The sequence below is a fragment of the Lissotriton helveticus genome, chromosome 4_1 (assembly GCF_964261635.1).
Source record: "Lissotriton helveticus chromosome 4_1, aLisHel1.1, whole genome shotgun sequence".
Lineage (NCBI taxonomy): Eukaryota > Metazoa > Chordata > Amphibia > Caudata > Salamandridae > Lissotriton > Lissotriton helveticus.
This window is the reverse complement of record NC_136063.1, coordinates 569,337,265-569,355,271: the sequence shown is the minus strand read 5'-3', so window position 1 is coordinate 569,355,271 and position 18,007 is coordinate 569,337,265. Positions and strand designations below refer to the sequence as shown.

The window sequence follows — 18,007 nt, the reverse complement described above, 5'->3', positions numbered from 1 at the left end:
TTTCTAGAAACTCTTCAGAACATTTGTTACCAATCTTTCAGAAAAACCCCACATTTATCTCTACAGTTTCAGAAGGTAGGCACGTATACCCTCTTTACAATATTCGGTTGATGTCTTAATATAGTAGTACAAGTTATCTGTGGATTATCTTCCAGTTAACACCTGGCATCATGATGTAACAACACAAAATAGCCTATGAACGAGCAATTCTACAATTATATAATCCCTTTTCATTTATATTAAAATATATTCATTTCAGCAAAAGTTAAATTGTTCAATGTATTTCTATTGGCACTGCCTTACCAGTGTAGATGCTGGCACTGGAAGCTGGGATGCCAAACTGTGATTCGATGAACTTGGGAATGAAGGTAATAAAAGCGGTGACAATGGCACTCTCAGCAGTGTATGACAAACTCACAAAAAGGAATGTCATGTTGCTTAAGATCCTGACAGCTGCCTTTGGAAGGTCTAAAATGACAAGAAATTAATATTTTTAAAAATGGATGAAAAACGGGTTGAGAGATCTGTGACATGAAGTAGAAATGGTGTTATCATTCAGGCATTTGCAAGAAAATAATAAATGTTTATGTTCACATTTAGATATAGTTTTCTTACAGTTAGTTATATAAATAATAACATGGATAGTAATGTGATTATTCTGATTGATTCACTGTTTAGCCACGTTAATAGGACTTTTATATATATTTTCGTTTAAAAAAAACAGAAATCCTGCTCTGTTTCTAAATACGCTAAGATGTGTCTCAAAATGTTAGAATCAGAAAATTAACTATGATAATATTTTACAATTTCAGGGGGCTGAATGGCAAACTTTAATTTAATTTTTTGTTCAACAATAAAACAGATAACATGACAAAATAACTTTTGATATCCCGGGGTCATTCAACATGTTCCCAATTGTGCATATTTGTATTAGACATAATATTCCATGCATCCTCTCTGCTACACTACCATAATGTGGGATTGATTCATTCTGCAGTCATGGCAGAAGCGTGGCAGTCACGGCAGGGGTCCCACATCCATGGTGGCACCTTCACAATGGGAAACTGCAGTACAGAGGTCCCACCAAGAGTGGAGGAATCCAGCCTCTACGGTGAGGCCGCCGCCACGACTGCGAAGGACCTTTGTGAATCAGGTCCTGAGTATACAAATCATATTGACTGTTTTTTGGCAAATATGCAGAAGGACCCCAAATAAACGTAGTACCAATAAACCCTAATTTGATGTGTGAAATCACAATAATATAGCATGCATCTGCAAAATAATACAGGGCCAGATATACAAAGAGAAATATCTCAGTAGTGGTCCCTAATTCTATACCAACTACTTGTGACTTTTTTTTGTATTTGTGACGCAAACCGTATACTAACAGCTCGTACCGTAAACTCTCCAGTCAAAGGGAGGGGGCAGAATGATGTGCCTAATTAATATTAATCAGGCAGGTCACTATTTATGACCTGCTGTGTTTGGCTGAAATCACAGAGATAATGGCCACTAAGGAACACCAGATCAACCTTTCTGTGCTTACATTTTGAAATGAGAAACATTTTTCTTATTAAAGAAGCCCTTGTTCTTTAAAGGACCATGTGATGCTTTTAAAAAAATGTTTCCCATGTATGAAAGTATCAGAGGAACAGGCAGTGATCTACTTGGTCACAGCCAGCTTTCCCAAGATTAACCACAATGATTACAAATGGGAATCTGTCCAACAGGGACAGCCTTCCATTTGCAAATCTGTTGCCACATCCTTTGAGAAGTTAACATTTCAATGGTTTTCGAATGCAAACCATTGATTCATCACACTGCGAGTCGACTCACAGTTTGAAGGTGACTCTCCATCCTAATTGCAATTTAGAATGAGTCGCTAAACCTCTTTTGCGATTTGAAAAGGCTTTTCCTAATCAGAGGAGTTTGGTAGAGACTAAAATGTCATTTTGCAATCACAAACCATGTGAATTTGCAAATTGCAGGGTTTGCGAATTTAAAATACTTTAGCACATCTGACCTACAGTTCTAAAAACGGCAAACATTCTGAACAGGTTAAATGACCCAATTATTATATGCCTTTAACCTTAATAACAAATAAACATTATAGGAAGAATAGTAAATGCTACTGAATATGATTCTACTGTTTATTCGCACAGAGAAACCTTCCACGGTGTTGGGTTTTCTGATCCTTTTGTGGGTGGATTATGGCAATGCACTTTATCTGGGACCTCCAGCAACAAAGACTTCTGAAGAGCCAAATCATTTTAGTGAGGCTGCTTGAAGAAATTTGTGGTGTAATTTATAATACTGTTTGCAAGATCCTTGACTGTGCGATTTTGATATGCGCGTTAGTAGGGGATTTGATTGCTCTGATTTAATGCTTTGTTTGTATTTTTAAAAGTGAAAGATTGTACGGTTTTGTTGTTAGTGTTGTGAAAAATGTAGGGATTGTATGTGTTGAAAACAATTAATTATCGAATTATTGTGATTTGTGTTGAGTTTTTTCTTGAATTTGGTACACAGATTTATCTAAATCAAAAGATCTCTTGATATATTCATTTGTTTCTGCAAAGTGGGTTGTGCATTGTGAGTCACCACATCCATACAAAGATGGAGTCTTTCCTCAGTTTCTAAACCTTAGTAAATGTTTAGTTGAATGTGTTCTAACCTAGATTGGTGTTTGTTTAATCTTAGGTGTACAGGAGGAAACACACTGACCAAAGGGTGAGCTGCTGCTGGTAAGAAATTTGCTTTGGTGTGATTGTTAGTGCCAAAGGGTACTAACCTCATCCTGAATTGAATTCTTTACCTGTATATGGGTTAAGCAGACAAAAAATCTTTTTGGTTATTTATATTACGTGTGGTTCTACAGTGTCTTCAGAATTTCGTCATAGCAATTTGTGCTGCAATTGATTGATTGCCACAGTGAGCCTCACTGTGATTGGCCAGTTCTTGCTGAGGATCACTATGTGATTGGTGGGTTCTTGCTGTAACTTGCTGTGAGTGGTTGATTTTCTTTGTTTATATCACATGGTTTTGTGTTGAATCAGATTGAGGGGAAATGTAGTTAAAAGAATGGAATTAGATCACATCGAAAAATAAGAACATGCAATTTCCTCAAGAGGCTGTTATCAGTGTGAGAAAACTTGATTATTTGAGGCATATCATGTATGAGAGAGAACAGCAACTTAGGCCTATAAGGTTCAAAGCATAGAATAAATGGGACTGTGTCGCAATCGAGGAAAGAACTAAAGAAAATGAGTAGACAAGTTAGAAGTACTGTGAGCCATTGGCTAGATGTAAAATGCGGAGCTCAGAGAAGAGTGTAGATAGAGGAGATTATGCTGGGTGTAGCTGTGTTTTATTCAATTGTCAATAAGTAAGATGAGAGGAACATTCATGACAAAAAAGATAAAATTTAAAATTGGTAAAGAAAAGAATGACATAGAGAACAATCCAGATGAGGAGGATATTTGTTTAGATCATTTACTAGATTCATGACTTCCTCCAGATGTTTTACCACACCCCAGACCCCCTCAAGATATAGGAGCAGAGATCCAAGTACAAGTGCACATACACTTCCAGTGTCTACTTTGCCCCGAAAATTAAGCAGGTCCTAGTAGAAATATCACTGCACTTGCTAGTTCATCTACTGATACAGATGTTCCAACTATTGATACAGTTACCTCTGTGACTAAAGTACAATCACGTGAATAGGCAAGGAGAGAAATCTATGGTCTCTAGTTAAAGACTGAATTTGTAGAAATTTTGCAGGGAATAATTGGCATAGAAACAGTGACTACATAATATATGGAGGAATTGAGATTTCTGAGCAAAGAAGCAGTTGGAATTTGTGATGCATATGCTAGGTTTAAAGAATTTGCAGAAGAGCATGACATTCACATATATAATAGGAAGAAATGGAGCAGACACTATAGAATGGTTCTCGGTGATAATGAAGTGAAGGAAATGGGTTTGACAACTATAGCAGCATGTATCAGAGAATGAATAAACAGCATTACTGGTCATAAATGTTCCCTCTAATATTTTTCTAATTTTTTTCTCTGTGTGCAGCAGTGTAATATCTCTCTGTGCGCCAAGAACCCGACCGCGCGTGGGTGCAGTGAGAGGGGTTCTTGCTTGATTGTGCAGATAACTGACCTAGGTACTGGAATGCAGGAGGCCTGCTTGATGGGGCAGGCAGGGCCAGACTGGAACCCAAAGTAGCCCTGGCAATTTTTACGGAATTGGTGGGGGGTGTGTCAAGCACCACTGCTGAACAAAACCGGTCCCCAGCACTGCTGCTTTTGTTACTGGGGCGGATATTGGAGCATCGCTGCAAAACTGCCACCCAGTAATAAAACCGGCCCCCACTGCTCCTAAACAGCCCCCACCCTCCCAGTCTCCCAGGCAAATGCCCAATGCCGGCTACGGCCAGCCCGGCCACGGGAAGGCCTTCGTGTTGGTTACTGACATACACTGGTTGTGCAGTGCAGAGCATCTGCAACCATGACAACGTTACACTAATGTATGTTAGGAAACTGGGGCAACCTGCCTCATTCCATGGCACCAGTGAACAGCTGCTTTCCTAACTAACTACACAGGCGTGGTTGAGGGACATCTTAAGGATTTTAAGGGCCCATGGCCAAACGTATTTAGGGGGCCCCCGTGCGGATCACCTTTGAATTTATGATTCAGATTCAGCTCTCTTGTGTCCTCTTTGGCCAGATCACAAGCAGTGCACAGACACACAGGTTCAAAGTCTAAATGTGTTTTTAGTTAATAATCAGGGATAGTGATGTATTTTTCCACTATTGTAATATAGTAGAAGCTCACTAATACTACTGCAAATAATTACTGTGACATCCTCCCATTTCTCATATCTGAGTTACTGTTTGGATCTAAAAGAAACATTTTTTATGGATGTTGCATGAAACAAAACATATTTGTCATAACATGTCTGTAACAGACTCTCGCACATTACCCATACTTAAGATAAATTAAAAGAAAATGCTATTTGCAACAATCTGTTTAAGAATTATTCAAGGTAAGCAGAGCAAGACTCTCTGCAGAACAGAGCTGGCTCTACGGGGTGGGTCACTCCACTCTTCAGGACTGATAATCATTAGTTCATTTATCCGTTCTGAAGATGGTTTCCAGGATACGCAGGGGGAGGAATGTGCATAGATGTCCACCATGTGTGCTTTTGGAATCACTAATATATGTTAGCTATTCTAAGAGCACACAGTGCTTTTAAGCTTGTTCAGGCTTTAAATGAAATGAAGAAACTGGGGGGGTCAAAAAAAGGCCTTGACTGATGTAATTAAGGGTGTGGCTTAAAAACATTTGAGCTAAAAATCTGTGCTTAGCATAGTGTGCCACGCGATTGTTTTTGTGCTGCCTCTGTCATTGCATCTAGATATATTGTATCGTATTGTAATAGCATTTATATAGTGCTGGCAGCCCTGATGGGGTGTTAAAGCACTTTTTCGACGAGAGCACGCTACTCCGGAACCCATAAAGGATTAGTGTTGAATTGGTATAGTGAAATATGAAAGTAATTTGCGTGGTGGATATGTTAGCCTGTTATTTAGATTGAAAAGGATAATGGAGGGATAGAAGAGGGAAGGAATTAGAAATATATATATATATATATTTATTTAAAACTCTGCACAACTATCCTTCTAGTAGGGAAAGGTAGCATCTGCAAGAATTTCCTTGGGGATCTCAAAATGCCAAAGCATGAACCTGCCAATTTTTGGACTTGTGTCTCCATTGTGAAATTCGGCATTTATTTGAAAACACATATTAAAGTCCCCAGTTTTGCTTATTAATCCTACATTTACGGCTAACCTGATTGAAAAGCATAACTTGCGTGTAAAGAGCCACTGTTACCCCTCCATGCTGGTGCCTTTCCACCAGTTGCCCTAATGACAGCTACACTGGGCACCGAGACAGTAAGCTTTTATAGACAATCCACAAACCATCAGCTTAGTCACCACCTCTCATTAACTCCTATCCCTCATAACGGAATGCAGAAAGAACAGGTACGCTCTAAGGGATAGAAACATACAAAGGGGACCTGAGGCAAGGAGTGCGATGGTGCAGATATCTTATCATAGGGAGTCAGTCCCTCCTGGCAGATTTGTGTGTATGTGTTGCTGGGGGAGAGACAGACATCACAACACCCAAAATGCAGAGCAATGTCCTAATGCTTGACTGGAGTACCTTTTGTTTATTCACCATTTTTTTAAAAACTTTAAATCTCAACCCGTCCTTTCTCAAATGCGTTACTGAGTTCTGTACCAAAAACTTTTTAATGCACCATTCCGTAGTCTATGTAAAGCATGACTTGGAGATGGTGGTGGCCTACCAAACAAAAGAAATACCTTTACTTCGGCTGAAACAAAATCTAATACTAATATTTCCTGTCCCTTTTTGTGGAATTGTCATCGGTTTCAACTGCTTCCAATATCTTTACTCTTCTGGAGAATTATTTCAGGAAATAGCGCCATAACTGTCCAAGAAACCCTTGGTGCAACAGCTGTAAACTAAGCATGCTACTCCGGGTGAGACTTCCAGTGCTTTTGGCAACAGTTGGCACGGGGTCCCCAAAGGCACCCTCTTCCCCCGCAGGCATACAGAACAGGACATGTGAAGATTAAAGTCCAATACAGAGACAGTCATCAGAAGAATCTAAGTGTAACAAGAACTGCAGACTTACCTTGTTCTAGCAAAACTGTCCTCCTGAAGGTTCAATACAAGGCTGTTGTAGCTCAGATACACTTTGTTTTGGTGATTCGGAATCGTTTTTCAATAAGTAACATTATATCTACAATAAGCCAGGACTATTGGCTTTGTCAATGGTTGTTAGTTGCATAAGATAAATAAGCAACAACTACAGCTTTGTTGAATCTGATATTGAAGATGCTTCAGTTCTGAAATGATGAGACTGTGAAAGAACTATAGCAAGTCTCTTTGAAGTTCTGGCAAAGGCTTTGAGCAGTTGCACTGCTGCAGATTTAAGATTTACCCTGAGGGTGAGGGCAAAAATTAAGAATGAAGAGCCTGATAGGTACCCGTCTCAGCACCTGCTTTTAAGAACTGCAGGTGCTGAGCACTGGCAGGACCCGAACCACTTAAAGCTCTGGCTTGCTGCATTCCTTTTGTAAATAGAGCGTGGCTGCTTGCAGATTGCGTGCATTTTTGAAAAGCACACATGTTAATTGCAGCGCAGTGTATAAGTGTGACATGCGCTGCAATTAACATATATACTTTTTAAAAAATGCACACAATATGTCCGCCGCCACGATCTATTAAGAAATGGCACTCCGCAAGTCCAGAAGCACGATGTGCGCTTTCACTATCACAAAGATATATTAGTGATTGTGAAAGCACACGTCATGCCTTAAGGCTTGCTGCATGCCTTTTGTTAATAGAGCGCGGCAGGTTGCGTGTATTTTTTTAACTTTTCAAGTTAATTGCAGCGCCCAAAATACTAATACACGGGCTGCATTTAAGATGAAAACTTTCAAAAAGGCACACAATCTGCCTGCAGCCGCGCTCTATCAACAAAAGGCATGCCTCTAGCCTAAAAGCACGACGTGTGGCTTTCACAATCACTAATAGATGTTAGTGATTGTGAAAGCACAAGGCATGTCATGCCTATAGTCTTACTGCTGCCCTTTCTTCATAGAGATCGGCTGGGGCAGATTGTCTGCCTATTGTTAAGTATTCATGTTGATCGCAGAGCCCGTCATGCTTCTACAGACTAGGGGCCAGATGTAGGAGCCCAAATACCGGTCGGTAACGGCCGAATTTGGCCGTTACCGACCGGTATTTGAGTTTTCAGATGTAGGGGGCCAATTTTACCGATTCGGTAAATTTACCGAATCGGTAAAATACCGAATCGGTAAATTCTAGATGTAGGTGGGACTCTTCTGAGCCCCAAAGGCCTTTCAGATTCGGTATTTTACCACCCAATCCAATAGGGTGGTAAAATACCGAATCCAGGTGTGCATGCACATGTGTGCATGCACACCTATGCCATGTGACAGACAGACCTGCCCTTAGGGCATGTCTGTGTGCCACATGGCACACATGCCTGTATTTGGGGTGCTAGAGGGTGTCAAAGTGACACCCCCTGCACCCTTGTTGGAATCGGTATTTACCGAATCGGTAAATACCGATTCGGTAATGCCCATTGATTCCTATGGGCTTCAAAGGCCCATAGGAATCAATGGGCAATACCGAATCGGTATTTACCGAATCGGTAAATACCGATTTTTACAGATTCGGTAATTCAATTACCGATTTTACCTAAATCTCCCTCCTTCTATTTTACCGATTCATAAATACCGAATCGGTAAAATTCGGTATTTATGAGTCGGTAAAATAGAATTACCTACATCTGGCCCTATGTGATTAACTTGAACACCTGTCTCTCAGGGGATGGGCTGTGTGGGTGCGCACTCCATAGAAGACACTGCACGCTCGGAGTGTCATAGGTGGGCGCGCCCAAGCGCGCACCTTCCGGGGAACAGTGCTGGTTATATTTGAAAAGCTATGGAGAGAAATGGAGTAGGAAATGAGGTGGCAAAGCAAAGAACAAAAATGAAGCAGAAAAAGAAGAGAAAGAGTGCGCCAGTGAGCCTTAATTGGTTGTGACTGTTTTTGCTTTATGAGCAGTGCATGGTGGTAATCTGTGCATGTTCCTTGGCAGAGATCTGATCTACTTGTATTAACAACAAACCTTTTAAAGATTTGGGAAGATCTGGATAAGTTGTATACAGATGTAGAGAGACTACTGATAATTTCAAAGGTACTTTGGGTAGATCTGAATACGTTGTTTGAAATGATTGTTTCTAAAGATGTGTGGACTGAGTGCCGAGTGACGTAACACAGACAACAGAAGAGCCTCAAAGAGTGCCTCTTCATGATTGTCCGGCTGCTGTTGTTATAGAACAGTATAAGGAAATGATTGCGCATTTGAAGCAGAAAGTTCCAGGAGAAAGAGGTGACATGGTCCAAGATAATGAGGGTTACTCAAGAGCCAAAAGAATCAGTGCATGCCTGTTGAGCTAATGCAGATTTTGTACTGTGGAGTTGCAGATCCAACAAAAGAATGCCTTAGCAGATTTGCAACAGTGTTTGTAATGGGTTGGTATCCAGAGCTTAGTTGTGAAATACAGCAGAGTGTGATATGTTGGCAGATTAAGAGTAATGACGAAATTCTCAATTACCCAAAGTACTATACTGTACTCAGTGGCGGCTCCTCCAGTAAGGCAGAGGAGCGTGGCCCCACTGCTTTTAGCAGTGCAAAGAAGGAAAAATAAAATGAAAATAACTTGACGTTATTACCTTTTTATTTTTTCCAACTGCTTGGTAGCTTTGAGGGAGGGACGAGGCTGCTCTGCTCTCATAGCAGGGGGGAGGAGTGGTGAGCACTCTGTAAGGTGCGCACTCTGTAAGGTGTGCAGGCCTGCCAAACAGTCATGCAAACTTTGCATGTTCTCCACCCAGGCTGCATTACAACCTGGGTGGAGAACATGCCCAGCACAGTCCCTGGCTCAGTGCCAAACCACAGATCTCAGGCTGATCACAATGCTGCACTGCAGCATTGTGATTGGCTATATGGAGCTTGGGAGTCTGGGAGCTTCCTGTTTGTACAAAGCCAGGAAGGGGGCGGAAGAGAGGTGGCAGCAGCAGGCCAGCCGGCCGGCAGGTAAGCTAAATTCTTGTTTAACCCCTCTCCCACTCTTCCATCCATCCCTGCCCGAAAACTGCTTCCTAGGAGCCGCGGCTGGCAATGATTGCTTTGACGCAAAACAGAACAAGTTGAAGGAGAAGTTAATGATCAGGAAGGGCAAGCAATTTCAGAGAAATGGCAGGAACAAGGTGGTAGATTCAGGTTATGATTCTGGTTCTGTTGGTGGTGCAAATTTGAACACACAGGGAGTAAGTGTGCAGGGAACAACTGTGTTTAATGGTATTCCTCAGGGTAGAGGTAGAGGTTTTGTGAATAACTCAAATTAACATGTTGAGAAGTTCACTCTGTGCCACTATTGAGAGCACCTTGGACACTGGAAACAAGAATGTACATAGAATTCAGATTAAATTCAAAATGATTAAATACCTGTTTTCCAACAAAGTTCTTTAATGATTAAAAATGGTTTTCCACATATTTTTCAGGAGTTCCTCCTAGAGGTAGACCAGAGAGGCCTATATGTAGATAGTGAGCTGAATGGCCACCTAGTGTCTAAATTTCTAATCGGTTCATCTCATGGAGGTTCCAAACCTACGCCAGTCGGGAAAACAAATCCAAGTTGTCAGAATCAATGGCAAGCAAATTACTAATCAGGTCTCAGCAAACGTTCCTGCTAGAAATTAGGTTTGTACCCTGTTTAGGCAGAAGCTTTATTCCTAGTCAGGGTGGATCACAACACAAGCTAAATTATCCTCTGCTCACCCTATGGTAGCTCTGTACAGAGCAGTCAGCTCTAACTTAAGAGGCATTGTGTAAAGTCTTTGTTGAACACTTCATACAACAACACTTTGAAAACTCCACAATAAGACTCCACTTCAGGTTTGATAAATAGATTATGATTTCATAAATAAAGCAAGACCAACATTACAAGAATCCATCCAGTATAAGTCAAGATATGAATGTTTAAAGATTAGATAAAAAATATAGCACTTAGACGCCAGTAACGCCTAAAGAGTTAATTGGCTGAACTGGACTGGGACAAAGTCAAGAGTTTAGGCCAACCGCATTGGAACTCAGGCTGGAGACAGGACCCAAGCAGGCCCCGGAGCAAAAGAATCTTGATCCTGGTTACAGCAGTGAGATGCATTACTGATCTCCATGCAGGTAGGGTGTTGTGCCGAATTTCATCACACAACTGCAGTGATGCATCGGGTCTGTAAGCGAAGCATCGGTTGAGAAGCAGTGGTTTCTAGTGTGATATGCCAGTCCGGTTCCCACAACAGGGGCAAAGTGGTGATTCTGCTCTCGCAGCAGAGGATGCATCGGTTCCACTGGAGCAAACTCCTAGGTCCACTTCCGAAGCTCCAGGACAGACTCACAAGCAGATGAGAACTAGGGTTGGAACAGGAGAGTTCTAAGTCTTTGGTGTCGCTGACGATTATGCACCATGAGGCAAGCCAGCAAGCCCTTGGAGTCACTCTGGGTTCAAGTGATGCAGACCCAGTCCTTCACATCCAGTCAGGGGAACAACAGCAACAAGGCAGCTCAGCAAGGCAATAGTACAGCACGACAGAGCCCAGCAAATCGTCAGTCCAGCACAACGGCAGTCCTTTCAGCAGCACAGCAGTTCTTCTCCCTGACAGAGTAGTCACAGGTCCAGAAATATACCCCTTTGGTAGTGCCATAGGTCCAGCACTTATACCCGTTGGTGCCTTCGAAGTGAGGGAGACTTCAAAGAAAGCTTTGAAGTGCATAGCGGTTCTTCCTTCCTCCCCTGGCTCCAAATACGCTACAGAGGGGGTAATCAATTATTGGTGTGTGGATAGGACACAGCCATTTCAGGTATAAGTGTCAGCTGCTCCCTCCCATCCTGCCCAGGATGGCCCCTATGCATGCTGATGACCACTCAGGCACACCTCTCCTTCTTTTGTGTATGGCTATTTATAGGGAATGCAAGAAGCCAGCTGTCACCCACCCCAGAAGTGTATTCAAGAGACAGGCAGATTGCATAAAATGTCTAAAGTAAGTAAGTAAATGCCAGCTTTCTAAAAAGTGGCATCCTGCCCTATGGTTAGACAGAGCCTACTTTAGGGGTGACATATGTATTAAAAGAGAAGGTTTTAGGCCTTGCAAAAGAGTTACCTTGCCAAATCGAAGTGGCCATTTAAAATTGCACATACAGGCTCTGCAATTGAAGGCCTGAGCCTTAGTTGGAGGGCTACTTAAGTGGGTGGCACAATGAGTAATTCAGTCCCACTAGTAGCATTTAATTTACAGGACCTGGGCACATGTAGTGCACTTTAGTAGGGACATATAAGTAGATTCAATATGCCAAATGGGAATAAGCCAATGATAGTAATAATAATGATAATAACAACTCTCTCACTGGGAATGGTGTAGCTGGTATAGAACCATGACAGGGAGAAACGTAATCCCTTATCGGAACTTAGGATGCCTCACACAACTAAAAAGCTGGACGACCGTTGTCATCCTACCTGATGGTTGTCTCGTGTCATCATTGGCCTCCTGCTCCAACGACAGGCTGGCGGTGCAATGCCTGACGGGTAGCACGAATGTGCTACTCTTTTGGTGGAGTTCTTTTGTTCCTGGCCAATGGGTGCATGTGTGTGAGGGACCTGAGAGATAAAGAAGTGAGCGTGAAAAAAGAGTTAAAAAAGGTCAGAAAAGTCCACTTCAATTGCTTTATTCATGTGGCTTACTGCCTTATTAAAATAGTGGAGCGAGGGGTACCGAGGCTGACAAAGTTAGGTGGTGCGGCTCCGTTCAACCCTCACTTGTGATGTGGTCAACATGTTTCATGCCTCACGGCAATTCATCAGGACCTAAAGTGCTCATCGACTTATGAAAGAAGTATTCAAATACAACCTGCGTGGTAGAAGTACCAGTGCAGTGGGGTGTCTGTGTCCTGCGGGGGTTCACGCCCCCTTGGTCTGGGTGGTTGGTCCCCACGGACTGTCCACGTGGGGCCTGAGCTGTGAGGTAAATACCTGGGAAGCTCAAGGCAACTGCCGGTAGCACCTACCCTCCCACGGCGGCGAGTTCAAGTCGGCTACCCTCCCACGGCGGCTGTCCTGCGACTTGAACTCGCCGCCGTGGGAGGGTAGGTGCTACCGGCAGTTGCCTTGAGCTTCCCAGGTATTTACCTCACAGCTCAGGCCCCACGTGGACAGTCCGTGGGGACCAACCACCCAGACCAAGGGGGCGTGAACCCCCGCAGGACACAGACACCCCACTGCACTGGTACTTCTACCACGCAGGTTGTATTTGAATACTTCTTTCATAAGTCGATGAGCACTTTAGGTCCTGATGAATTGCCGTGAGGCATGAAACATGTTGACCACATCACAAGTGAGGGTTGAACGGAGCCGAACCACCTAACTTTGTCAGCCTCGGTACCCCTCGCTCCACTATTTTAATAAGGCAGTAAGCCACATGAATAAAGCAATTGAAGTGGACTTTTCTGACCTTTTTTAACTCTTTTTTCACGCTCACTTCTTTATCTCTCAGGTCCCTCACACACATGCACCCATTGGCCAGGAACAAAAGAACTCCACCAAAAGAGTAGCACATTCGTGCTACCCGTCAGGCATTGCACCGCCAGCCTGTCGTTGGAGCAGGAGGCCAATGATGACACGAGACAACCATCAGGTAGGATGACAACGGTCGTCCAGCTTTTTAGTTGTGTGAGGCATCCTAAGTTCCGATAAGGGATTACGTTTCTCCCTGTCATGGTTCTATACCAGCTACACCATTCCCAGTGAGAGAGTTGTTATTATCATTATTATTACTATCCTTCCAACCCTTCCTTGCCCTTGGGGAACTTTGTACAATCTTGTTGTTTACAGCCTCGTAGGACACGTACATTGGACCCCGGTAAATATTGTCCTCCCCTTGTCCCCCTTTGTTGTTAATAAGCCAATGATCCCATGTTTAGGGGAGTGAGCAAAAGCACTTTAGCACTGGTCAGTAGTAGTGCGCAGAATCCTAAAACCATCAAAAATGAGTTCAGAAAAATGAAGGGAGGCAGACAGGCAAAAAGTTGGCGAAGACCACCATAAGGTTGCCAAGTCTAACAGTTCCTGTAAAAATTGGCCTGCTAGGGAATGGTCAGAAATTTATCATATGTGATATAGGTCCAGTAAACGAATTAGGTAGCAGTCTTCTCTGCAAGATGACTTGCATAATTTATGGCCCCCCAGATGATGGGGCAATTCAAGCACAGGATTTAGATTCTGAATTTAAAATAAAATTGCAAGAATAAAAAGTCTATTTGTTTCCATTTCTCACAAAAGAGTATTTGCTTCCTGACTTAAGACACACAGAGAAAGAGGAGGGTAAAGGATTTTAAAGGCAAAGAAATAAGGTTGAATAAAAGTGCAGAGCCGGAGAAAATACACTGAAACCAAATGAAGTTTACTCCCTAACTCCTCAGTACAAGCTTACACAGGAAGCAGAAGACGGCATGAAACATGTAATCGGAAACATGTTAGAGAAAGGTATTTTGAGAGAAGTGCTAGGAGGTCACTGTAATAGGAATTAACAAAATGAGCAGAAAAATGGAGGACGTTCCAAAACCCAAGAAAAATTAGCTAAATTGTATTTCCATGTTGTCCTGTGGTACCAAATCCTGCTGTGATTTTATTTCAGATTCCAGCCAAGGCAGAATGGTGCATAGTCATCAACTTATTATGCCACACATTCTTTCCCATTTCTCTTCATGGAGATTGACAATATCTTTTCTCATTAAATATAGCTCTTGTGTGGTGTTGTATCCCAACAGGGCATAAGCTAAGGCCCTTAATCTTTAGTCAGATTCTGAAGAAAATTGTGGCAAAGTCTGCACCTGTTACTCAGTGCAAGTGTAGTATATTAACGACCTGATGGCCGCATCAAAAACAAAAGAAGATTGCAAGTGGGATACAACTGTGCTCTTGAACCATCTTGCTGACAATGGTCATAAGGTGTCTCCTACAAAAAGGCAATACTGTATTATCTATTTGAATGACCATATTGAAAAAGGGTGAGAAAAGTGTCTAAGGAGCATGTTTCTGCAATCCTAAGAACGAATCCACAAAGCAAACAAAATTAAGTGAAGGTACTTTTGAGAATGGTTAGCTACTGTAGACATTATAGTCAAATTTGTCCCTCCTTGCAAAGCCTTTACTGCAGCCTACTCACAGACATGTTTCTGATCCGATGCTATTTGAAGATGCATGCATGAGTGCCTTCCTTAAGCTCAGAGACAAACTCAGTAGTGCACCCACCCTAGGAATGTAAAATTACAAAAAAGATTTTTACCTGTTCCGTCATGAGAGAGAAGGGTGTGCATTATTGGTTCTAACACACAAACAGTGAAATCCAAAGGCCTGTGGCCTACTTCTCTGCCAGATTAGACCCAATTGCTGCTGCACTTCTTGAATTTCTAAAATCAATAGCAGCAGTCTGCCTTACAATTCAGCAATGTTAAGGGATCGGCATAGGTTACACACTTATTGTGTTAGCTCCCCATTTAGATGAAATTTCACTGACTCATACACAAGATCTGCATTTGGCAATCAGTCTTCTAACTAAATATCAGAAAATTATTTTGGCAGCTGACAATATTTCATTCAGAAGATGCAGCACCCTGAATTCCACAATGGTTTTGCCAATTACAGAAAGGGATAGTGATGATGAGGACTGAGATCATAATCGCATTGATGAGAAAAAATTGTGTACCAAGCCAAGACCAAACATTGAAGATGTCCCACTTAAACAGGCTGATCAGCATCATATATAAAGTCAGCATTGGACAAACAGTTGTCTAATTAAATATGAGCAAACGATTTTGGCTGCTGACAATATTTCAATCAGAAGATGCAATACCCTGAATCCCGCAACGCTTTTGCCAATTTCATAAAGGGATAGTGATGATAAGGCCTGAGATCATGATTGCATTGATGATATAGATTTGTGTACCAAGCCAAGACCGGACATAGATGATGTTCCACTTGAACAAGCACATCAGCTTTTATTTGTGGATGGTTCATGCCTAAGAGACCAATATGAGACATTAGGAGCAGCATATGCAGTCTGTACCTTATCAAATATTGTAGAAGCATCATAATTGTATGGTGTAACTTCAGCACAAGTAGCACAATGAATTTCACTTTCAAGAGCATGCTGTGTATATGATGGATTGAGTGTTCCAATTTACACTGCCAGCTCATATGGATTTGGCGTGGTCCACAATTTTGGACAATTGTAGTCACAAAAGTGTTTTATGATATCTGCTTGAACCCCTTTCTGTAAGGGGATACACATTTTGGAATTGTTAAGAGCACTGCCACAATCTAAAGAGATTTCAGATTTTTGTAGTTTAATGTGCTGACCTTAGATCGGGAACTGATATAGATACAGTTAGAAATTGCAAAATATTGTGCACTTGAATCCGCTAAAATCAATTGAAATGAACAAGAGCATTGTAAAACTGGGAGTAAAAATGTCTATTTTTTCTTATTAACTACACTTCAGACACAAAGTGAACTAAAGGAGCTTTTGGATGAAATACCAGAAGATGAGAAAATAAAATGGAAAATAGCAGGCTGTGCAAAAAGACCAGAATGATGTGCGGCTGAGAAAGTCATTTTTTCTGGAATTAATGTTGTTCTCTGTGAGTAGGCAAATTCATGGCCCAACTCACCTTAGTCGAGATTCTATGATTAAGCTTTTATATAAATATTGTTGCAATCCTCACTTTAGATCTGTTACTGATAATTTGCGTCAAGGCTGTATTACCTGTCAGCAGAATAATCTGAGAAAAAGAACATTGATGATTTTGAGCCACATAGGCAAGTCCAAAAGTAATTTTATCTGGGTACAATTACATTTTGTTGGGATGCTAGTTTATAATAATCTTAGGTACGTTCCTGTGATTGTGTTTTGTAGGAGGGTAGATGCATACCCAACTAGGAGAGCCAACAGCATTACAATAATACCCAAACTATTGATGAGGCAATTGATCCCCAGATTTGGTTTGCCAACTTCTTTACAATCAGATAAGGGTACTCAATGAAAGAGCCAAGTGATAAAATTGTTGTGCCAGCCTTACAAATTGAGAGGCTATTCCCCATGTGCGAATGAGCCTCTGGAGCACACTGGATAAGAGAGCAGGTCTCCCTTCTCATGAAGTTCTTATGGGGAGGGCCATGAGGATTCCTTGCATCACGCCAAGTGTCTGTTAATGATAACATTGTACTGGATTACTACAAAAGTCCGTCTGATGTTGTATGCTCTATCTCACATCAGGTGAATTTGGCAACACCTTCACCAAAAGAAGGACCATGCCATACCCTCCATGCTGGATACTGGGAACTAGTGAAGAAGCACATTCACAAGTCTTGTTTGGAGCCAAGGTAGAAGGACCCCTACCAAGTCATCCTTGAGATGAACACTGCTATAAAATGGAGAGGCTCACCACAGTGTATCCACGGTATCTCACACCAACAGAGTGAAGATTGCAGATGAAGACATTTTGACAACAACCACTGATTCACAGTATCAAGCTTGAGTTTGCTGCATGGATCCATTGGGGTGAAGATCAAGATCTAAATCAAGAAGAACAACAAGATCAGACAAAAGATCAAACTAAAAAATCTAGAAACTCAGAATCAGAGAGGGAAGCTGAAAGTGTGAATTTCCTGAACACACAGAGGAGAACAGTTTACACTGGAAGACGAGAATCAAACGGATCCAGACAGAATCAAAAACCAAGTGGCAAGAGAAGATGAAGATACAGCGGTTATCATAAAATCAGAATCAGAAAATGATAACGTTCATTAATAAGATAAGTGGCTTGAGTCTGTGAGAGGGAGAAAAAGGTTGTACAGGAAAGTCCAGAGACAACCAGGGAAGAACCAGAACAAGACTGTGATTACAGTAAAAGTGAACAGCAAACTATTACGAAATCAACAAAAGTGAAAGTGCCCATTAGAAAGTATGCAGCTTCTAAATTATCTTATTTTGTAAACACACAATCAGAGGATGATGACGTGGATGTCCATGATCTGAAAGGTTGCCAATTTATTTTTTCAAGAACTATTGAGTAAAAAAAAAGGAAGAGAGAGCCTCCTTCCTTTTTAACAAACACTTTTTTGTGCTCAGTGCTCCATAGTTGAGTCTGTTTTCTTTTTTACCTTAAATATCCAGATGAAGATTAAATGAGTCAATAAACTGAAATAAAACAAAATGCACTGAAGTTTCTTGCATTTTTCTTGATTTTGTACTCTCATAACT

At 41.6% G+C, this 18,007-nt stretch overlaps 1 protein-coding gene across 1 annotated transcript in view; it reads right to left on the bottom strand.

Moving 5' to 3' along the window:
* SLCO5A1 (solute carrier organic anion transporter family member 5A1) overlaps positions 1 to 18,007 on the bottom strand; it is a 373,416-nt gene that overhangs the window by 89,901 nt on the left and 265,508 nt on the right. The window contains exon 5 of the mRNA XM_078687177.1: positions 304 to 468. Coding sequence (XP_078543303.1) covers positions 304 to 468 — 165 coding nt within the window. The remainder of the gene's footprint in view (positions 1 to 303; positions 469 to 18,007) is intronic.